This window comes from Cardiocondyla obscurior, linkage group LG01 (genome assembly GCF_019399895.1).
Source record: "Cardiocondyla obscurior isolate alpha-2009 linkage group LG01, Cobs3.1, whole genome shotgun sequence".
NCBI classification, from domain to species: domain Eukaryota; kingdom Metazoa; phylum Arthropoda; class Insecta; order Hymenoptera; family Formicidae; genus Cardiocondyla; species Cardiocondyla obscurior.
In genome coordinates, this window is record NC_091864.1 from 12,844,433 (window position 1) to 12,866,755 (window position 22,323).

Sequence of the window (22,323 nt, forward strand, 5' to 3'; positions counted from 1 at the left end):
TATGTACATTGACACAAATCTGTTTAAAAAATATTTAATTACGATTTAGGGAGAAACATTACTTGTTATCATTTTATTAATAGTTTATTATTTTATTATAAAGCAATACAATTACCATGTTTGTTAAGGAAAATTAATTTGCCATCATACAAAGATGTATAGCATCTTAACGACAGTCATACACAATAGAGAAAAGGACATCATCAGTGCAGATCCTCCACAGGTATGATTCTCGTGATCTGGGATATATTCCGAAAAACAGTTCTTCAACTTGCGTTTCTTTAGATTATTTAGTGGAATTTTATGACAGGGTTTATCATCTATACCATTTGTGTATTCAAGAGGTGAGATACTAACAGGTCCTACTTCCAATCTTTTATAGCATGTTGGAAACAGGCTGTTCACTACGACCAGCACCAAATTAGTGTGTCCCACCTACAAATTATTACACAATTATTTTTTTATAATTTATAAGATTTTTATATTATACATATAAAAAGATTAATTAATTTTTATTATTCATGCCTGGCATTAAATGTGCATAATGCAATAATTGGATTTAAAAAATTAATCATTATTTAATCATATAAACTTAAATACAATGAGATATTTAAATAGCCAGAAAAAAATTGATCTCAAATATAAGAAAAAATATTTACTCCCTGAGCGTAAAAAGGGCGCGAACAGTATTTGGGATGGGTGGTAACACCTTTAGCAGCAACAGTTCTATTCAACATGTAAAGTGTGCGCTTTTGATCACAGGAATAGTGATAAAGATAGCGTTTCGGTGGTAATGGCGGAGCTGGTAGATCCTCATCATTATGAACTTTGCCGTGAATGCCAGGTAAATTTACAAATTGGGTTGCAAACCACATCAATCGTAGCAAAAACCAGAGTAACAACCTTGCAGCATATTGTAGCGGCTCCATTAAGCTATTGGCGGAGTTTTTAATTTGCTGGAACGGTTTATCTCTTTATAAAAAATTTTTTTTTAATCAATGAAATTATTAAATTTCTTTTCAACATATATTACTTACAACTTCTTGACACCATGCTTGGTAATCATAAATATCGACCGGATTATAAAGACCTTGATTGACCATAGACATCATAACGGCACCTTCTTGAGTACCCATAAATTGCCCAGTGTCGTTATACGCTTCCGAAATCACTACGTAACCATTCTGGTCTAACAAGTAACAATCGATCCAATTATGGCTACAATTCATCTTTGGATTCGTTGTTTCTGAAGTCAATGTAATGAAATGCTTGTACAGATCTTCCATTAACATTTGAAAACCTACTACGGCCACCGGTGCTTTTTTGCCGCCATCCTTAGGCGATAAACTCATCGAAACTGTTACTATTGGATCCATGCCTGCTTCCCGTGGAACTATAAAAGAAATTATTTTAATTTAATGTAATACATTAAACTAAGAAAAAAAAAAAAAAAAAATCTTACCGGATAAAGAAATACTATTAGGATTTAGCTCATTCTGAAAAATCGCGCCTTTATACCAAGGCTCATTTACTGCTCGTTTATAAAGATCACCAAAAGCAAGGCCTTCAAACGATTTTGGTAATTTACTGCCTTTCAAATAATGCCATCTAGTAAGACCGCTTTGTGTCGCGATAAATTTAACAAAAATTCCATAGCGATGTGCTAAATCTCGAATTCTTGGGGACAAATTCTCTACGTAGTCACGGTGGAAGCTATCGTTCGTTGCTTTAGCATCGAACACAAGTAACTGCATAAGTTCCTTATTGCAATAATAATCGTCATGCTTGAGTGTTTGCCTGCCACAATTAGGTTCTTCATCGATATTTTCATCTATGGACGGATAAGCCTCGTATTGTTCAGACCAACGCCAACCAGGTCGATTTATTAGTGCTAAGAAATGGCGTAACTCGTTTTCCAGACTGGTGAATTTATGTCCCTCTAGGTAATGATAACGACAATATATCCAACTAGGATGTATGCGCCAATTATCGCCCATAAAATAATCCGACACGTTTACATTCATGTTCTGGTTTTTGCGAATTTCGTCACCAACCTTGAAAAATTTGGCATACAATTATTTACGAACATATTTAATATTGATCATGTTATATTTGTAATTTTTTTATTTATAATTATGTGTTTTTACCTTAATTCTCGTAGTTCCATAATTAGATATAGCAACTGCAAGACTGAATGGTGTGCCAGGTAGAGGCGCATAAAAATAATCACGTTTCTCGAGATTGACCCGACGATGTTTATCGTAATGAAATTTCACAGGAATCCCTATCATACTACCTCGCTCGTGATTCACTAACGCTGATCTCAACGCCAGTATTTCTGGACCAGGATCTCTGTTCATTTTCAATTAGTAAATATTTTAAGCGAAAAAACTTAATACATCTTATACAAAAATATAAGATGCTGTTTCTTTTTTTTTTTTTTGTTTGTTAAATAAGTAATTCAGTATTTTGCAATTATTTAGAATTTTTTTACCTTGGTCCGCGCCCATCGTCTAGTATCTCTACTTCTGTGAGGTCAATGCTATTATAATTCAACTTCAGTTTGCCTTTGTAAACCGGGCGGAGATCTGGATGAAATATTACGTAGCCATTGTTAGACACAATAAAAGCATAACCGTCCACGCCGAGTTTATACGGCAACGTAAGTTTGCGAATATCGCTGATCGGGACATCTGTGCCGGCCACGCCGAGTAATGTGTCATTCGTTGAATTTGTCATATTGCGATCGAACACAGGAGTACTCACAGAAGTTAACAGTCTATACTCTTGCCAAGCGGTGGTATTTAGAGTGGACGGATCTTCCTCGATATTTTCATCCTTGTGCAGCTGCACAGAGCAATCACAAAATTAAAAAATAATTTTAATATCAATACATCATTCTTCTTACAATTTTCATTAAAAGGAGCGAACAAGTCGCTAAGATGGAACAAAAGCATAGGGGCACGCTATCTAAATCCACTCTCGGTCACTCCAATGCCGAGATATACAGAGCGTGTCTCGGAATTAAGAGTACAATCAAAATCTTGCAAAAATTGATTACAAACGCATGTAATAATTTTAAATTTAAAATCTAATATAAGAAATTTTATCATTAAATAGTACTTTTTTAATTTAAAGTTTTTGATTGCGCGCTTGATTCCGAATATTGTATACAGCAGCAACACTAATCTAACAACGGGAAATAAATAAAACATAACTGAATAAAAGTAAATCTGATAAAGCCCAGCCAACAGGGTACTAAACCTAGCTCAAGATACCAAGTTCTCAGCCTGCTAATAATACACAATCGGTTGGGGACTATTCGGTGCATCGATTAATCATATCCCAATACCTAGCGATTAATTACTTGCAGGTGTTTGTCCAGCTCTTCGAGTTGATACTTCGGCGAAAAATTTGAATAAAAAAAATTGCATTACATATAATACGATATAATTGTAAACAGAGCGCTTAGAAAGCTTAGGAACAGGCAGCGGGGGTACTTTCTTGATTATATCTAAACCTGCTGTATGTAGATTGAGTCCTCGTTTATTCGCACGCCCAACTGTTTTCCCTTCAGATATTTTTGTAGTCGCGACTTTTGTTCCTTATGCTTCATCACCAGCCACAGCCAAGCGGCAAGTGCCGGATTCTGATAGGATTTATGTATATTTATTTTATTCCTTCTACATATGCTTTTCTTTTACGAGACATTTAGATATTATAAAAAAAAGTTTAAAAAACGAATAATTATATACCCATAATGATAAACAAACTGCAATTACAGATTAAAAAAATTAATTTATAAATACTTTTTTACTATAAATCATAATAATACCTTCAATTTTCACAAAGTTTCTTTAAACATAATTGAAGGTTATAATTATTTAACATAATAGAACATTTTTTAATTATTATTGATAGATAGATAGTATCATAATTAAAATTTTTACCGTGATATCGGCGTAAGTATGTGTCCACATGATAGGATGAATATTCTGAAGCACCAAGGGACGTGCTACAACTGGGATATATTTGAGTACCTGCGCACGCACTTCCTTTTGCGTATGCACATATTTATAGTCGCCACTATTCACACACGATTTTTCCATCCACTGATATTCATCCATTTTTGTTGCTTCCTTTCCTATAAGATACGTAAATATCCGCACCGGTAGATAAGTACTGTTTTCTTTCATATTCCATTTTTTAAATACCTAAAACAGAATATCATGATCATAGTAAGATTTACATTAAAACAAAAATTAGAAATTAAAAGATAATCATGTTATAACCTCCATCAGATTATCTTCAAGTTTCCCTCCGGTAACATCATCAGTGATAAACATAATGAGCTGATTACATGGTGCATCAACGTCACAACCGCGCTTTTCTCGATATGTTTCGAGCAGATTGAATGCTTTGTTAAAAGCTTTTGTAAGATTAGCGATGCCCTGTGTATCAATCTTTTTCATAAATTCCTTGAATGTATCTAAATTTTCTGGAGTAGCTTGAATCAGCATATCTTTAAAACACGGCACCATTTCAGTTGGCTCGTCGGAATATTTTATTATCGTGACGTAATCATTATTCGATAAAGTTTGTAGAATCGAGCTTACTGTTTTTTTTGCTGCCGTAATATTATCATTTCATTAAAATAAAGTAATCGACACTGTTTAATAACTTGCATATTATTACTTTTTAATTAAAAAATAAATTGTTGCAATAGACCATTAATAAAAAATATATTAATTTATTAAACTATTTATTTCTAATTCTATTTTCTTAATAAAATTGATTTTCCATACCAATAGTCTTTTTCATGCCAGTCATGCTACCGCTAACATCCATTAGAATGATGACATCCTTGCTACATGTGGCCGCTTCGATAAACCAACTACGTGTCCTGCAATCGTATAAATTAGCAGAATTTTCATAATTATCGTCATCTTCATCGCTATCATCATCGTCGTTGTCGTCGTCATCGTCGTCATCATTTTTGGCGTTCATACGCCATTGCATAGCAGGATATTGTCGGAGAACACCGGTGACTGAACCAAAATATTGCCACGACAATGCCGGATCAGATTCGTAATTTTGACGAAACATATCATCTAGTGGTTCAGTTTTTGAGATATCTCTAATTACATCTTCCGTGAGATCATAAACGTCAGTTGGTATATGAACCGATGAATAACTCGTGTTTACTGGAATATTGTAGAAGTGCGAGTCCGAGATCAGTTCCATATCTCTAAAATCAGTTTATAACATTCTCTTTGTTGATTTATTTCATTGTATTTCTCAATTATTAATTCTTTATTTTCAATAGCACATAATTTTGTTATGTTTATTAGTAATAATTTATACATATTTAAAATTACATAAATACATAACTTTAAAGATTCACTTTAAGTCTTTCTATATAGTATTGTGCAAATGTAAAAAAATTTTTATTTACATTACTTATTCTTAATTCGCTAAAGTTTTTGCCGTTATTTTAACAGTTCTAAAACAAGTTTTTGTGAAAAGAAATTTGAAGACAAGAAACGTACAGAAGCAGAATAAATTGCTTACCTGTACACGTTCCCATCCCTCTTACAAGATTCTTTCTTTGCTGAATCATGTCCGATGACAGAGCTGCATTTGCTGGAAATATAGGAGAAATTGCCATCAGCGAAAGATGGGTCCCAATTCTCTGCAGCCTCCTCAGCTGCTAGTCGGATACAGGTGACCGCGTCCATCTTTCGGCGCAACATCCTACCTACATTTTCACTAATTATGTTGACCAAATCTTCTCCGGACTTATTTTCAACTCGCACGTTCATGCTTTTGTATTTCTAAAAAATTCATTAAATACTACGTGTTTAATCCTTTTTTTTTCTGCGCAACATTAGATAAATATATATTATAAAAATTACAAATAATTGTAAAATTATTTAAAAATATAGTTAGAATTTTTTTCTTGTAAAAGAAATTGAGAGATTCTTCGAATTTTCTGTATTTGATGTTTATCATTTTAAGTTAATATGCACTCACTTCTAAAAATTCTTCGGGCTGAGCTATTTCGTTTGCGAGTTCCCATAACTCGGTACCCAACTTGTCCGCCCATCTGGCCACTCTTGAAAAAAGAAATTATGAATCAATTAAAATATTTTTTAAAATACGATATAATTGTTTGAATATTTTTTCTAATTCGTTTATGATAATGTATTTATTCAAAGTACGTTCATGACTTTCACATTCTGTAGTGTATTACTATGCGGAACTCACATATGCGCGTCTTTAGCCAGACACAAGACGGACAGCAACACGAAATAAAAGATGAAACATTGACCTGCAATCGTCGGCATGAACAAAAATCACAGCGTCCGTTTTCTTTTTCTTTTGCCTCGGCAACAACTAGGTTCGTACCCCTACGTTATATTTCTAAGCTCTCTTTCTAAAACAAATACAGATTCGTATAAGCTCACGAAAACAGATTAGCAGTGCACTTGAGTAGTAGTGTCTACTGTGGAACAAACCGGCTGCGAAGTTCACCTACAGTCCGATTATTTTTGGCATTTGAGCAGCGCCGTCTTGAAGCTCTAAAGATTCCTTCTTGCTTTCTAGCGTGGATATTAATAAAATCATGCCGGTCGGTCAAAATAATATCTAGAAAGAAATTAAAAGAATTGTTAGTAATTAATATTGATCGCAAAAATATTTTAAAGTAAATTTATAATAATTTACGCTTATCAACTAAAAATAATAAAATACCTTTAAAAACATGCATATCAAAAATTACTTATATATCTCTTTACAATTTAATTATTTTTACAATTCCAATGAATTAATTAAGTTAATAAAAAAGTTGTGGATACTTATAACATTCATAATCTCGATTCGAAACATTGTAGTATTTTTCTTCATTTTTTGTCAGTACGTTTTCTTTTCATATTTCGTTTGTTATTTGCTTATTATATGTAAATTAAATTGGATAATAAGTTACTTCACGAAAGCACAAGAAAAACTAAATAAGTTTTTTTTTAATTGATCAAAAGAACGTAGAAACAAATTGTGCAATTATCCAGTGTTCGTGTTCTTGTATTATTGCGTGATGCAGTTTTTACGATTTTGCAATCATTATACACGTGTGTAATCGAAGAGCTAAAAGATCCTCAAAATTGCGAATAAACAAAGAAACAAAATTTGTCACAAAAAATATAATATGTTGCAATATACGTGTTACACTATAATATATATATATATATATATATACTAATTATAATTATATCTAAAAAAAATTTACCTTTATTTGCTCGGTCGAAGGTCGGTGGATGGACACTGCGGTATATATGGCCCACAGAGTGAGACGAGATAGGTACACGACAATAAGCCGTGAGAGGAATAAAGACCGTCTTTACCTGGACATATTAATTAAATATTAAAATTAAATTAAACCTTAAAATCGCCGACTTTACAGCTGATTTTTCTATTTAAGAAGATATTAATATTACGTTTTTCTGTTTTTAAGTCGACGTTTTTAAGTTTATGATTAAAAGATGTTTTTAACACTGAAAGAAATATTCACGATTAAATATTCACGATAGAGGTTAAACTAATTACTTAAATTTTGTTCTTCTTTTATTGTCTTAAGATATTGAAAAATGCCAATATGACGAAATGTAAAAAGAAACAGCAATGCATATCTCATATGACCCAACGTAAAAATTAAAAGCTACTAATTTGGTTGTCAAATAAGAATAATAGTTAAGAATAATTAAACAAAATTGTCTTGAAAATTGAGGTTACACTTAGAAATATTACTCAAGTATCTTCGTGTATATTATTTAAATTTTAACCTTGTTTAATATTCGGTGCATAACAAGAACAAAATAATACAGGAAGATATTCAAGTACGTTTTTAGAGTGTACTTTAACATAATAAATAATCGTTACAATTAATATAATGAAGTATTAAAATTCTTTTCAAATTTGGCAATGTCATACATGCTTACTAGCTGTAATATCTAACAGATATAACGCATGCGCGTTTATCAAGAATGACATGTTTTTCTGTTATTAGCAATCGCATTTAGCTCCTATCGTTAGTTCATACTTGTACAATTCACAGGAAGAACAGTAAAACAATAGCAGAGTTCAAAAATCAAAGAATAATTAATAAATATGAATTTAAACGATACTAATAAAATGCAGCGAGTGAAAAAGAAGACTTTCAGACGTAAAAAACAAGACAATACTGACAGTGAGTGGGAAATTGCCATCCTGGAAAACTGTGAACTGCTAATGACGCGCTTCCAGACTAATGCTAAGGGTTCACTCGACATCAGAGATCTGGCTTCTTATTACGGTATCTGTAACGCAACAATAAATGGTATTACGTATCTTTAAAATGTGATATGTATATTAGTGCACTGTATGTATAAATTTTGCGATATGTATATTAGTGCACTATACGTATAAATTTTACGAACTTTATTCAGGTCAACAATAATTATATAATTAGTTATTATTTTAAAAAAGTATTACTTATACATATGTATAATAAATTATTTCTAATTTAAGAAATAATAATACATGTAGTATATAATTAAAATGTTTCAGTTATTATTTTTATATTTTATTCAAATATACTGTTATAGTTTTACAAATATGTTTCTAATACAATTGCTTTATTTGAGAGATTCTTATAAAAAATATTACATTACTCTATATTTTTTATTGAATTAATTTTCTTTATAACTATAAGCAAAAATAATCACACGTGCATATAAGAAAGCTAGAAATAGCAAAAAGCAATAAAGCATAATGCAAATGCAAGTCTCGGTAGCAGGTGCGTGAAAAAACATTTTATTTAAATAGGATATCACTTCATTATTTCAAGACGTAATCAAAAAGAAGTTTGCATAATGTCATAATAACTTGTTCAGATCGTCAATGGTAAAAGTATTTGGCAAATATTATTTGTAAGCGTGTTTATACTGAAAAATAATTCAAGTTATGCGACATATTAAAACTCCACTTCACATTTCAATAAGTTTAATATGTTTAAGAACATAATTGCCAAAAAAGTAATATAGACAGAATAATTTCAAACATCAGTTTGTTTCGTACCGTTTGGACTGTCCGCATTGACCAAGGTGGGGATTCCTCGGTGGGGAACAGGTCTGCAAAGGTTCAGGGAGGGAACTTCATGCCGGTGTTCACCCCGGGATTGATATTGATTGCGAGCACGCGGGACCGGTGTCGGGTAGTCCGAGGTGAAGCGTACGTCGAGCAGCAGGTCGATTGCTGAGACAAATAAAAAATGCCTCCTGAGTGTGAAGAAATTGAGATTCGCGACATGTTGGAAAAGAACGACTACATCGAACGAGCTGTTCCGAAGAAGTCATCAAAGCTTTGCACGTTATGCGGTGCGTGTTTTCTACCTTTTCCTTGAAGTTTCTAAACTTTGGTATAACACAAGTACTCAGTAAAAATTTTGAATTCATATAAATTGCTCCAATTTCATGAGATTATTCAATTATTACATTATTTTCAAAACTTAATATTTCGGATTCTAACAAAAATTTTTTTTAAGTTTATTTACATCAATGTATTATTATAGTTAATTAGAAAAAATTTATAATATTAAAATAATCCAGAAAAAAAATTTTTTGCAGTATATTATGTTCTGACTAATTTCACGTATCGATCTATGAAGTATCGCAATGTATTTGATACGTTACAAATGCTCAGTTGATGAAGGAAACCGATAATAATATTGTCAATGGTATACATTGTGTTTAGTTAAATGTAAATGCAAAGAAAAGGAAACAAGTTTTATGTGTAATACATATATGAATGTGCTGTGTTATACCAAAACAGTTGGTCAAACTTTAGTCCACCATAATCAATTAATAAAATCTAGAAATGTATCTACAATTAAGATAGTCACAGAACAAATTAATATTGTTATAAAAGACTAACAGAGGCATAAAAGCGTAATTCTTAATATTAGTAACATGTTTTGTTGATAAATTAATTTTAAGTAATTGCCTAATGTTTAGTAGTTAAATAGCTTAGATCTTTTATGTGACATTTAGATATAACGTACGAAAGGTACGTTATCTCATACATGTAATAATTTACTACAATATCGACGCTTATCTTTGTAGACAGGTGAACCGATAAGTTTGCACAGATGGATCTCTCAATTCATATAGCATGAACACTTTTATTATTGGAACATATATCGTACGACTGTGATAAAAAACAGCTTTATTTTCTTCCTTCTTTCTAATTTGTCTTTCTTTTTTCATTTACTTACTTCGCTTACCTAGACTTATGCAATCGCACATTATGCTACATTGGTTCCCGTAAAACGCGATTAATGTTTATTCTGATGTCAATCTTTCATGTGCTGCTGTCATGTACATAGGAACTTCGTTTCAAAGTTTAGTTGATGATCGACGCCGGTTACGTTGGGTACTCGAACAAGTTGGGTGCCGAAATTTTTCAAATCATATTCTGTGAATAGAAAAACATTTATGAGTTATTCTACATTATTTTTATTAAAAAATATAAAATTTATATCTAACAACCTCAGTCGCAAAATTCGAAGGTATAAGAAATTTTTCAATGTGAGATTTCCTTAGATTCTTTTCTTTTTTTTATAAATTTCTAAAATTTTGTTAAAAAATAACTAAATTAGATAATATATCAACCTTCGCTCATAAAAAAAATAAAGAAGATCTATGAGGCTTGCTTCTTATATAGAAATAATGTGCATTTGGCGCCAATCAACTGACAAGTACTTAACTATTTGGACGGATATTTATCTTGCCCGTTTGATCTACCCTAGCATTTTCCTTCCGTTTTATTATCATACCTTTCAAACTATCACGAAGTAAATATATTTTTATCTTGTATGGTTTTTCGATACCAGCAAATTCAAAGTAAAGAGTTAGATAGCAATCGATTTACTAGAAAAACTGAATTACTTTTTAATCATTTGCACATCTTTAAATATCTCCTAAATAGTGAAAAATTCTAGAATTATTACATTGTGGCATTGCAAATTAGTTAATTATAAAAATCTCATATGTATTATTTGCTAAAAAAATTGTTGCATTATTCATATTACAAATTGTAAATTAAAATGTCTTTATCTTCCACTACATACAATCATGTGAAACATTGCCTAAAGCTCTCAATCAACATTAAATAACTATAATTAAAGTTTCCGCGAATCTGTATTTCAATATACATTATTTTATAATTTTACGACAAAATGAATGTAACAATTTACAAGTATTTTGCAATATCTAAACATAATATTAAACATGCCAAGACAATTCATTTTCCACTTTTACCTCCTTGTTCATAGATAAAATGATTAAAATTAAGATAAGATATGGAGATATTAGAAAACTGTCTCTGGAACAGTTTCGATCTTCGGAAAATGAAAAGTCAAACCTCAGGGAACAATACCTCGGCCTTTTTCTTTGAGTGACCTAGCCATTTTCAACTCTTTTAATTTCTTCTACCCTCCAAAGGTAGATACTCCGGCGGATAACGTTTCGCTTAAACCGCAGTCACTTGCTCGTGCCAATGTAACAGGCTGTAATAGAGTAAGATTGTAATAAATGAACGGTGAATTAGTATTGGCTGATTGACCGCACGACCTTCCGTTCGCCGGCGCGCGTTATGTATGAGCGCCGGCCGATCTCTCCTGTCACGCCGTGTGAACCTCAGCATCGCGGCGGACCAACGAGGTTAATTAGTTCAAAGTGGCCTCCCATCTGCGCTACGACGACGGCGAGGCGACGTCCGGAGAGAGGCACTCCGACACGATCCGAATACCTGAATAACGTGACAGTGCGTGAGAGACGCCATTAGAATCGAGTGCCGTTCCGCGAAATTAATCTCGGATAGTTGCAGATAACGAATCATCATCTAACATTTACCTGCACCGTGATTATTTTCCTTATCGCCAGTACCGTGCCTCCGCTCGAGGCGTTTCGTCGCGAACTTTATTCTCACTGTGCCGCTCCTAATCATAGTTTCCTTGGCGGCGTCGATCGAAGAAGCGGTTCTTCCTGCCGTAGGCAACCCCTTTGTCGGCCCGTAAGGAAGTAAGTCACAAATTCAAATCTCATCTCTTGATACACAGCGACAACCTCCCGCGATCGTAACTTCCACAAGGTGTACTTATTTTACTCCAATCAACGAAATGATCGATATTCAATTCGAACTAGATTTTTAGCGCGGGATATATAATTTTTTTTCTAATAAACCCTTTGATTGTCTTTTCAAAAACATTTACATCTGACTCTTAATTCTATTTTTTTTTTTTTTTCCTTTGAAATTATTCGGAAAAGAGGGATAAATATTTCGCGTACGAATATGGACGTTTTAACGCCAAGCCTTGAATATAAAATAATATATTTAAAACGTCGCCCGTCTCTCGAGCTCGCGCGTTTTATCTCGGCCGGTTGTCATGCGTATCAACCAGCTGTTCGTTCGGTAAAAGTTGTGTCCAGTTAGGTTAGGTGTTCCTTGGTCGCGCGTATTTGTCACGTCGCCGACCACCTCTCTCGAGGATGGTGCTCTCGTTTGCAGGATTACCTTCCTTCAAACGATTGCTGTTGTTCTTCTTACAATGCTCGTTATGTAAGTCGCGCGTAAAATATTCATTGAAAAACTTTTACGGCTACCCGGCATGTTATCACTTCTTGAATAACTTATCTTTCAATAACCGGTTATTAAAACACATCCATTTAAGACAGCGAGTAATTGTTTTTAAACTTGAAAAGCCTTCAAAGTTTACAAAGAAAATAAAAAAAAAAGAGAATTTTTTTAAGACATACTACTTTTAGCAGCCTGAATTGTTAAACTGATTGGTATTTTAGCAAAATAATTTTTATGTCACTGATTCAGTTTCTATATTAAAAAATTATGATGCAACACAAATATTAATAAAGCTCTGAAGTATTCAACAGCCATATTACTATTGTGATTGTACGTTAAACATATTTTCTATGTTGAACAAAGTTAATAGTTTGCATTCTAAATGAATTACGAATAATAAAATTTCTTGACTTTACAGCAATTTTCTTTTTACAAAGTTTGACTACGACGAGCAGAAATTAATTACGTACATACGTACGCTTGCTCATCCAAGCGCAGCGAAGCAAGACGCAGTCATTTTCGGGGAATAATTAGATTTATTAAGACGTTAATCGTCGGATCACGCTTGTGTTCAGAATAGCGTGATTGCGTGTTCCTGCTATGTACCGTTTTCAAGCTGAATCGACTGTCTCCTCGTTATTTGTTACGAGTCGTCGTCGTACAACGCGCAATTGTCAGTTATCCCTCTATATTCCGTATAATTTTTTTTTTTTTTTTTGAGACGCATATTTCGACATTTTATTATTCTAAGTATGTCCTTCGAGTCTTTTAAAAGTAATTTTGGTTTTACAAATTCAACTTGTATATTTAAAATTACTAATTCTTCATATATTTTTTTCAACACATTGAGAAAAAGAATGACTAAAAATGATGTGTGTTCACGAGCTGCCAATAAAATAAAATTTTTAATTGATAAAGACGTGTTTCGACGTGCATCGAAAAAAAAAATTTGAAGAATTAGTTTTAAATATTCGAATGGAATGTGAAACATAAAGATAACATTTAATTTGAAAGAAGGACGTACTTATTATGTAAGAAAGCGAATATGTGTATATATATATAGAAAAGAGAAATACTATTGAGCTTTTGTTCCTCCAGGTCATCGCGCAATGGTGAGCAAACTTTGGTGCCAAGAGATTGGACGAAGATGGAGACAGGCAGTGAGACAAAAACCTCCGCAAGCACGTGTATTGTCAGAACCAAAATGTCAGTCGTACGTGGCTATCTGGTATCTGTACTATCGCTGGATCATCTTCCTCGTTTGGGCCGCCTTTGTCGTGTGTTCAATATTCGAGTTCGGCAGCTACAAACCGCTGTTTCAATGGGAGAAATGGCCAATTTATTTAACCAACTGGGACATGGTTTTGGGCCTTATACAGGCGCTTGTTGGTGGTATTCTCGTCTCGAAACGATGGCGATTGCAGAAGATACCAGGTTTCGATCCTTGCGGTCTCAAATTGGAATCTACTGAGCGAGTGTACTGGTTTCTGTACGTCGTCACTACCAATATGGCCATTGGTGTAACGGTGTGTTACTGGCTTGCCGTGTACAATCCAGAGCTTCATCAAGTGGATCCGCTCAACATTATGATGCATGTGTGCAACAGCGTGCTGATGCTGATTGATTTATTTGTTACCAGCATACCGTTTCGCCTACGAAATTTCTGGTGGTGCCTATCGATCGTTCTATTCTACGTGATCTTCTCTGTGATCTATTACATCGCCGGCGGTCTCGACAAGCACGGCGTCCACTATATCTACAAAGTTCTTGACTGGAAAAAACCGGTGCGGACATCACTTGTTTGTATCGGTGGTTTCACGTTCGTGACGGTGTTACATTGCGTCGTTTGCATGCTGGCGAACATCAGAGACCGCATCTATCGCAAGACTGCCGAGAAATTCAATAAACCTGCGCAGATAAATATAATGGATGATAAACCGCTTCCAGAAAAACAAGCAGAAGTTTAGTTTAATCGATAAAATTTTATATAAAAAGAATTGTTTCTATCGATCTAATATTCTCTTAGCAAAATCTCAAGGCATTAGACTAATTTATTATTGAGCAAAAAAAAATAAACAATGCCTTTTTGACGTGGCTACATTTGCGAAGAGTTCTTTTTTGTTGAGCGAGCTTTCTGTGGTCATCTAACTCACTTGTAGAAACGATAAGTATTAATAGAATGTTAACAGTGTTTGATGAGTGATACAAGTAGGTGATATTTTGCAACGACTCCGTGAGCTTCATCTTTGACGATATATCTAACAAAATAAAAAAAAAAAACAATAATTATTGTTAATAGGATTAAAATATCGATATAAAGTTATTTCTAATTTGTTGATCCTATAAAAGTATTCATATTTATTAGAAATGGCATAATAACAATATGTACAAACCTGATATCATTGATGAGTGTTCTAATTCCATTATTAGTTCTTTTTTCTAGATGCAAAATAGAAAAAAAAAAAAATAGACATTTTATAATTATTTTAATTTTTCAATATAGTATATATATAAACTGAATAAGGAAAATCAGTATATTTTACTTCTTATTTAATGCTACGTGAAATTACTTGTCTTGTGTTTTTGTAATATTGAAAAGCATTGAATATATTTTTATTTTGAATATATCTTAATAAAAATTATCACCTTTTGCTTTGAACACTATTAAATTAATTTCAGATTACGAATGTCGTATGTAAGATATACATATTTTCATTGATATTAATAGCTAATATTAATTATAGAATCAAAAATTTTTAATATTTATATCAAAATTTAGGAAATTTAATAATATATAACGATTAATAAAATTTAATTAGCGTCATCGTTATCATAAATTATTTGGAAAGCTTGAGATGTTACTATTAAATAAGACGATGCTAATCGAAAAGTATGTAAAAGCAATATGCTTATATGTGAGGCTGCACATACAATTCGGAATGGTTAATGTAATCGTAATTTGATTTAAGAAAAATTTGTTTAGAGCTCAATGTTATGTGTTTTAAAGAAAACACAAAAATTCAAGAGTTCCTATTTAGATAAATTTCTATTTTATTGATGCGTCTATATACAATATTATATGATTATTGTATGTGCAGCCAATTGGTCGTAGCAGATAAATATTTTTTTCCAATGGTTACTGATAAACTATGATATTGATAAACTAGATTTGCGCATACGTAGCAAATAAATGCGCAGCATAAAATAATCGAGAATTGTACGCGTATAGCTTTTTGTACATTCCTTTTTGTACATTTTTTAAATTACAATTTGCTATAATAATTCTTGATGTAATTCATTATTATTAAAAAAAAACCATTAAATTGCATAAACCTGTAACATGATATGATAACGTGATAACATTATAATATTGAAGTATATTAATGAATAAATGATTTTATATATTTATGCACGTGTGTGTTTTAAAGAATAATGTATTACTTATAAATGATATACGATTTTAAAGTGCATCGAATAACGACAACAATGAAACGCACAGATAAAAATTTTTATGGAAAAATATCAACGATTTATTAATAAAATAACGATTTAAAGCGAGTACGGGCGTAGTACAAATGAATATTATGCTGAGGCCAGCTCCTGGATCACAGATCGTGTGTTAAAATTACCACGAAAGCTATGTTTAATATAATAACGATCGTTATCGTTAAAACTATTATGCCACTCTTAAGTTATATTGAAAATAATTGCGATTATCACATCATGTCCAAAATAATTTTATGATCACTTGGTCGAGAACACTTTATCACGAAAATTATTTGAGACCATAATAGTAAAGATAATCACTTGCGTTCATCGCGAAAATCACTCGAGACCGCGCAAATTACTGGTACTCTCGAATGGACTGGAGTCTAATAACAGCACCTGATATTCCGTACCTGCAACATCGTCCTGATAGTACATCGACGGCAATTCTTCTGTGAGCAACAGACCTTCGCTCAAATCACCACTCGCGCCCAGAACAACGTCCGATGTTTCCGTTATTACCGAATTCGTCAGTGCACTATTTTTTTTCAGTTTAGACCAATCAGAATATGTTAGATCTGTTCTTGCCGAACCTTGCTCCTTCGACGATACAATTTCCTTGTCAATTCGTGCATCGTTTCGAAGTATTTCCGAACTTTTCAGCGAAGTATTCAATGGTGACGGTTCTAATTCTGGTAGACAACTGTCCTTTTTTGATGAGGTGTCAAGGATGACGGCATCGCACGGAGTCACCATAACCATTTGCTCTTCGACGGCAGCAGGAGAACTAGGGGCTGAGCTGTGTACAGTATACAAGACGTAATCTACGTCGTCATTATCTGAAGATGATTTAGTCATCGAATCGTCACAATGTATGTTGTGTGCTTTTAACATGTGCTCGCGAAGATTTGTCTCACTGCTAATCAGATGGCCGCATACATCTATCGGACAACGATATAGCCACTCCATTTGATTCTCATCCTGGGAACATCCACTGGCATCTTGTTTTTCAACGTCGTTTTCTTTTGCGATCGTCTCTGCAGCATTCATCAGTTCTGTGTTCCATCGCTTTGATTTGATCGGTTTCATTCGTGAGTAATGAGATTCTCTCGTTTTCGTACGTTTCTGATTATCGCAAGACCCTTCAGACATATTACTGGTTGCCTTCAAATTTGGTTTGGTTTGCTGGTGCTTCTTAATATGTACATACAAACTGCTTTTGGCGGAAAATCGGGCAGCACACATAAAACATTGAAAGAAACGACCTTCCGTATGTGTCAATCGATGTTCCTTTAGATGTTCTGAACGCATAAACGCTTTACCGCAATCTGGAACATCGCACACAAATTTACGCTCGTTAGTGTGCTTTTTTTGGTGACGTTTAAGCTTACTAGATGATGAAAAAGCCCATTTACAGTCTTGAAAAGTACAGGGATAAGGTTTGTAGCCAGTGTGAGAACGCATATGGGCTTTAAGTCGACATGGTTTGTCGAAAATTTTGCCACAATTCGGCCACGAGCATTTAATGTCCACTTCTTTGTAACTATGTGATCGCTGATGTGACGTTAATGCATTACTACTGTAGTAACGTTTGCCGCAACCCTCGTGCTGACACACATAAGGTGCATGGCGTTGATCGTGTGATTTCATGTGCATTTCCAATGCACGCTTTGTTTGAAATTTTTCTCCGCAATCTGGCACTTGACAAATAATTCGATTAGGACGACTGTGCAGTTTTGCGTGGCTCCACAAATTGTAAACAGTGGTGAAACGACGATTGCAGCCTTCCACTTCGCATACGTAATCCTTACGCTTCAAATGTGTCTCTTTATGTCTTTTCAACTTGAATTCCGAATAAAAAGCCCAAGTGCAGCCCTCGAAGTCGCACTGTAAAAATATAGCCAATTAAGATAATCGCAAATAAAAAAAAAACACGATTGAATACTAAATAATTTCAAGAATTTCACAAAATTAATTTTAAATAATTTTAATTGCTGCAAAATTATCTCTGTAATGAACAAGGTTAAAGGAAAAAAAAAAAATATTAAAATACTTTTTAGAATATACCTTAAAGGGTCTAATTCCATAATGGCCTAATAAATGACCTTTTAGAGTATACAGTCTGCCAAATTGTCTGTTACAGCCGTCTCGTGGGCACATCCACACTTTGTCATGTTCTGTAGCACACAAAGGCTGCAAGCTATCGTCGGTGATACCTAGTTCTTCCAATGCATTGGATATAACAATTTCATATTGACTATTTGGATTATTATCAGTATTATACTCAACTGTGCCATTCCAAACTGCTGCAGAAGTATCAATTTTGGGCAGTTTTGGAAAATTACCTGTTGCTTCAATCAATTCTGAAGTCTTGCCCTGATAGATTTGCTTCTCTTTACCAGTATTAATAATAATTTGTGTTAAATTAGAAATCTTGTCGGTGGATATAGCAACCACAGCCATCATGTTGTCCTGTGAATCTGTATCAATGGCAAAACTCTTGCCATTAATGTGCTTATCCAATTTTTTCTCCAATTGCTCTGTCATTTGTCGACGTTTCTTGATAATACGAGGTTCAAGCTTCGTCTTTTTCAGTTGTTTAATTACCATACCACGCGTGCCTACGTCCATGGAATTTGTCATGGTATTTAATGAATTCTCTATCGTCGGTAAAGTCTCGACAAAGAACCCCAAGGAACTTGTTGAAGATTCTGCTACAGTCTCTTGTTCCGGTTTTATATTTTGCATCTCGTTCACGACTACGTTTATCGGTAGTTGATTGAGAGTTGCCTGAGTGGATTTCTCACAGGGCGTTTCATAACTCTGTGCTGGAATTTCTGTCTTTTGAATATTTCGTTCAATATCTTGATTTTCTACGTTTAACGTTGGTTGATTACTTGCAGACGGCAGAATCTCACCGGCCACCATCATGTCATCTGGAGTAAGTGTTAATGGATCTAATTGACAGTCCAATTGAAACTCTGGTAGTATAAATTCGTCAACAACTTTCTCACATGGTAGTTCTAGTAGCCGATTCTCGTTATGTGTCAAATCTTGTAGTATCGGATCATAGCTTGAAGACAGGTTAAGCTTCTTTGTATCCGTCAGATCGATGTCAATAGGCAAGCCATATGGATCTTTACTCAGAAAACAGCTGTGTGATAATACCTCTTCACCTAGATACCGATCTACACCCTCCACCATTTTGGCTGCATCTAAATCCATACTCGATGGTACCGGCGGTTCTGTACTACGCATTTTAAGCCATTTCTCAAAATCGGCTACCGTTTCAAAGACATCGACGCCTTTTCCAGTTTGCCAGGTTTCATTTTTTCTGATTCTTCGATCTCTCTTACTAACCTCTCCTGTCCTCGATGAGGCAAAATATGCATTCGTGGGCGAGTGTTCCGCTTCCTCGCTCTCAGAACTAATCCTTTCGCGACTACGTTGTCTTGACGTGCAAGTGGCAATAGCGGCAGTCGAGGCTCCTCTGCGAAACATTGGTGGTCTGCTCCGTGACCGGTACTGCGGAGGAAGCCCACGTTGGTACGGAGCGACAACGACATTCGATGGAGCATTATATTATTTTTACGGCAAGAAGGAACTTCTCCATTCCAGGAGTCCGAGGTGACGGCCCGTTGCATGTGCAATTATCATCGAGTACAACTGTCCCAAGGCTCCCTTCATCTTTTTTACTGATCCTCTCCACGGTAGAATGTCCAAGGTGCAACTCGTTCCTCTGTAATCTGTTCTTTACATTGGACAATCGCGAGTTATTCAGAATCGCGCGGTGCGAATCAAAGTCAATATAACCTCTTACCATGTTCTTACCATGTACGTTGCTGCGATGGGCGGGCGGACGGGCGGGCAGCAAGCAGACAGTCTAGAAAACAGGATATCGGATCGATACAGCGGTTATGTCTGATAAGGAGAGCTGTCCGGTGATAACGATAATCTGGAAAGCTTTCTCTGCAATTTATTCGTGACTGTGAGAAAAATATTCACGCGTTATTGTACGCGACACACTAATCTCTCCTTCTTTTTCTCTATAGATAACAATAAAATATAGAAATGACAAAACAACACAATACTCGTGAACGAGCGAAGTGACGCGAACGACACGCGGTTACCGCTGCCATCTAACACTATTCGCATTTAACCTGTGACGTGTTTGATGGCTACGGCCGATAACAAAGTTATTTCTTTTCCTTATTTTTTATTTAATTTTATTTCGTATTTATTATTTTTTTCTCTTTTGTTGTCTCTTCTGTAAATGTAATTAATTGTTGACAAAAAGAACCGTATCAAGAGGCACGGTAGTGCCTCGCGCCAAGTATAGGCACAGCGCACTATCGTGCCTCTTATACGCGAGTAAAAAATTATAAAAAAAAATCTGGCCCATGAGGGGATCGAACCCGCGACCTTCGCGTTATTAGCACGACGCTCTAACCAACTGAGCTAATGGGCCAACTAAAGGTAAGCGTTAATATTCTTTACTAATAGAATATGTTTTATAAATATAACAAGATGAACTTGAGATAAATTTTAAGAATTACAAGTAAAACTGACAAACAAAACTGACAAGTAAAACTGACAAGAAAATAGATTTATGATATATGCCACAAGTTTGCAATATTTTATTTACATTTATGATTTAAAATAAAATTATAAATAATTTCTCCTACATACATATTTTACATCATCGATTATTTCTAAAGTACCTCATTTCACTATACATGCATATAATCTTCATAAATATATTTTATATTAAGATAACATTGGTAGAGATATAGTTTTATCAGAAACTTTGATTCTTTTAAAAGTTGGCCCATAATCATAATCATCTTCTGACTCTGTAGAACTGACATTGATAGTTTCATTATACTTAGGTTCAACAGATAACTCTAATATTTCATCGTCTTCGCCAGAACACACATTCACATCAGATTCTATGTCGCTTTTTTGATTCTTTGAGGGAGATGCATTGATATTTAAATTATCTTCAATATCACTGCTATAATCAGAACCATTATTAACACAATGAAGGAAATTTAGCACATTAGTACATGAGGAGTCATTTTCAGTATCACTGCTAGACAGATTGCTACAATTCAAAGTAGAAGAAGCATTGTTTTTCTTAATGCTCATTATATTCTCCAATATATTTGATCCTGAAATTTCATTTTTATTGGTAACAAATAGTACAATATTACTGTTTAATATTTTAATTATAAACTAACCTGTATTGGATATTTTGGAGAATAATGAAATGTTTGTAACATCCACATTTTCAGAACCTGACGGTTTGGGATCTAATGTTTGAGTTTCATCGAATTTTTCAAACAAATTAATAAGCTGGGAACGGAATTTTATATAAGACTCCACTTTATGGAAGCATGTCTCACACAAAATGGGTTTACCTATTTCTGATATCTAAAAAAAAAAAAAAAAGTAATATTTTACGTGTTAAAATGTCATATAAACATACATATAATATACTTTACAAGAATTATTATACTTACTGTGTAGCAAGTAATTAATTCAATAGCCTTCTTCAGTGTTATGTTACTATTAGATTCTTCATTTTCTTGCAAGCTTATCAACAATTTCTCATCAAATACATTTTTATTATTATTTTTGCAGGATTTTTTACAGCAGATGCAATTAATATCAGACTGCAACAGAGATCACATACATACACAATTATTCTCTACTCTTAAATATTTTTAATTATTTTTTAATATTGATTATTTGTTCTACATAAAAAAACTTTAATTAATATCCAAGATTTATATTCACCATTTTTTCACCAGGCTATCAAAAATCAATGATGATCCAATATGCAATACAGATGCTTCTCAAGTTTTAAATTGAAGAGAGAGAGAAAAGTATATCAGCACAAGGCTCAGCCGGCTGCTGGAAAAGAACCACTGATAAAATGTGCAAAACAAAGAAAAGACAAAAGCTGCACTCGTTCAATTACGATTTTCTATGCTCCTTGTTTTTTCTTTCTTCTATTCAGATATATTTCCATATCGTTTGGACTGTTTAAAGCATAAAAAGCGTGACAGAATAAATATAGGACGTGAAGCAGAGGAGAGTGCTGGTGCTGCTACTGCTGCTGGCGAGGTCAACCTAACCTGATGCGATCAGCAGGCAGACCAAGAC

At 33.8% G+C, this 22,323-nt stretch overlaps 4 protein-coding genes and 1 non-coding gene across 11 annotated transcripts; 1 reads left to right on the forward strand and 4 right to left on the reverse strand.

The window, feature by feature from the left end:
• Positions 1-18: 18 nt before the first annotated feature.
• Ca-ma2d (Ca[2+] channel Muscle-specific alpha2/delta subunit) lies at positions 19-9,249 on the reverse strand. Its single transcript, XM_070674939.1, has 16 exons — positions 9,112-9,249; positions 7,286-8,351; positions 6,519-6,648; positions 6,268-6,436; positions 6,034-6,115; positions 5,572-5,834; positions 4,806-5,248; positions 4,293-4,627; positions 3,951-4,214; positions 3,521-3,649; positions 2,495-2,847; positions 2,148-2,352; positions 1,463-2,054; positions 1,038-1,393; positions 660-956; positions 19-435 (listed from the first exon to the last, which is right to left on the reverse strand). The coding sequence occupies exons 4-16, from the start codon at positions 6,345-6,347 to the stop codon at positions 145-147; spliced, it is 3,690 nt and encodes a 1,229-aa protein (XP_070531040.1). The 5' UTR covers positions 6,348-6,436; positions 6,519-6,648; positions 7,286-8,351; positions 9,112-9,249; the 3' UTR covers positions 19-144.
• Positions 9,250-9,270: 21 nt separating this feature from the next.
• On the forward strand, positions 9,271-16,077 carry LOC139102327 (protein rolling stone). Its single transcript, XM_070656209.1, has 2 exons — positions 9,271-9,410; positions 13,768-16,077. The coding sequence occupies exons 1-2, from the start codon at positions 9,305-9,307 to the stop codon at positions 14,634-14,636; spliced, it is 975 nt and encodes a 324-aa protein (XP_070512310.1). The 5' UTR covers positions 9,271-9,304; the 3' UTR covers positions 14,637-16,077.
• On the reverse strand, positions 14,781-20,286 carry LOC139113756 (uncharacterized). 6 transcript variants are annotated; one of them, XM_070675327.1, is made up of 5 exons: positions 19,987-20,286; positions 18,223-19,901; positions 16,569-18,042; positions 15,063-15,108; positions 14,781-14,927 (listed from the first exon to the last, which is right to left on the reverse strand). In XM_070675327.1, exons 2-5 carry the CDS (start codon positions 19,654-19,656, stop codon positions 14,852-14,854), a joined length of 3,030 nt encoding a protein of 1,009 aa, XP_070531428.1. In that variant the 5' UTR covers positions 19,657-19,901; positions 19,987-20,286; the 3' UTR covers positions 14,781-14,851. The 6 variants fall into 6 exon arrangements, with proteins under 6 accessions (XP_070531428.1, XP_070531483.1, XP_070531288.1 ...); XM_070675382.1 differs by having other exon boundaries at positions 18,223-19,906; XM_070675187.1 differs by having other exon boundaries at positions 19,976-20,286.
• Positions 20,287-20,549: 263 nt separating this feature from the next.
• Trnai-aau (transfer RNA isoleucine (anticodon AAU)) lies at positions 20,550-20,623 on the reverse strand. The gene has a single exon. It is a non-coding gene; the product is annotated as a tRNA-Ile (tRNA).
• A 123-nt stretch (positions 20,624-20,746) lies between these two features.
• LOC139102633 (uncharacterized) lies at positions 20,747-22,270 on the reverse strand. 2 transcript variants are annotated; one of them, XM_070656727.1, is made up of 5 exons: positions 22,139-22,270; positions 21,955-22,068; positions 21,678-21,830; positions 21,396-21,588; positions 20,747-21,326 (listed from the first exon to the last, which is right to left on the reverse strand). In XM_070656727.1, the coding sequence occupies exons 2-5, from the start codon at positions 21,955-21,957 to the stop codon at positions 20,923-20,925; spliced, it is 753 nt and encodes a 250-aa protein (XP_070512828.1). In that variant the 5' UTR covers positions 21,958-22,068; positions 22,139-22,270; the 3' UTR covers positions 20,747-20,922. The 2 variants fall into 2 exon arrangements, with proteins under 2 accessions (XP_070512828.1, XP_070512910.1); XM_070656809.1 differs by having other exon boundaries at positions 21,955-22,071; positions 22,139-22,267.
• Between the last annotated feature and the right edge of the window lie 53 nt (positions 22,271-22,323).

Coding starts and splice junctions, on each gene's coding strand:
- Ca-ma2d (XM_070674939.1), bottom strand. CDS start 6,347: ATGCCGACGATTGCAGGTCAATGTTTCATCTTTTATTTCGTGTTGCTG. Junction 5,835..6,033: donor AGCCCGAAGAATTTTTAGAA/GTGAGTGCATAT, acceptor TGAATTTTTTAG/AAATACAAAAGCATGAACGT. Junction 1,394..1,462: donor TAATAGTATTTCTTTATCCG/GTAAGATTTTTT, acceptor TTTCTTTTATAG/TTCCACGGGAAGCAGGCATG.
- LOC139102327 (XM_070656209.1), top strand. CDS start 9,305: ATGCCTCCTGAGTGTGAAGAAATTGAGATTCGCGACATGTTGGAAAAG. Junction 9,411..13,767: donor AAAGCTTTGCACGTTATGCG/GTGCGTGTTTTC, acceptor TTGTTCCTCCAG/GTCATCGCGCAATGGTGAGC.
- LOC139113756 (XM_070675327.1), bottom strand. CDS start 19,656: ATGTTTCGCAGAGGAGCCTCGACTGCCGCTATTGCCACTTGCACGTCA. Junction 18,043..18,222: donor ATGGAATTAGACCCTTTAAG/GTATATTCTAAA, acceptor ATATTTTTACAG/TGCGACTTCGAGGGCTGCAC. Junction 14,928..15,062: donor ACACTCATCAATGATATCAG/GTTTGTACATAT, acceptor TTATTTTGTTAG/ATATATCGTCAAAGATGAAG.
- LOC139102633 (XM_070656727.1), bottom strand. Junction 21,589..21,677: donor AATTAATTACTTGCTACACA/GTAAGTATAATA, acceptor TTTTTTTTTTAG/ATATCAGAAATAGGTAAACC. Junction 21,327..21,395: donor CTCCAAAATATCCAATACAG/GTTAGTTTATAA, acceptor ATGAAATTTCAG/GATCAAATATATTGGAGAAT.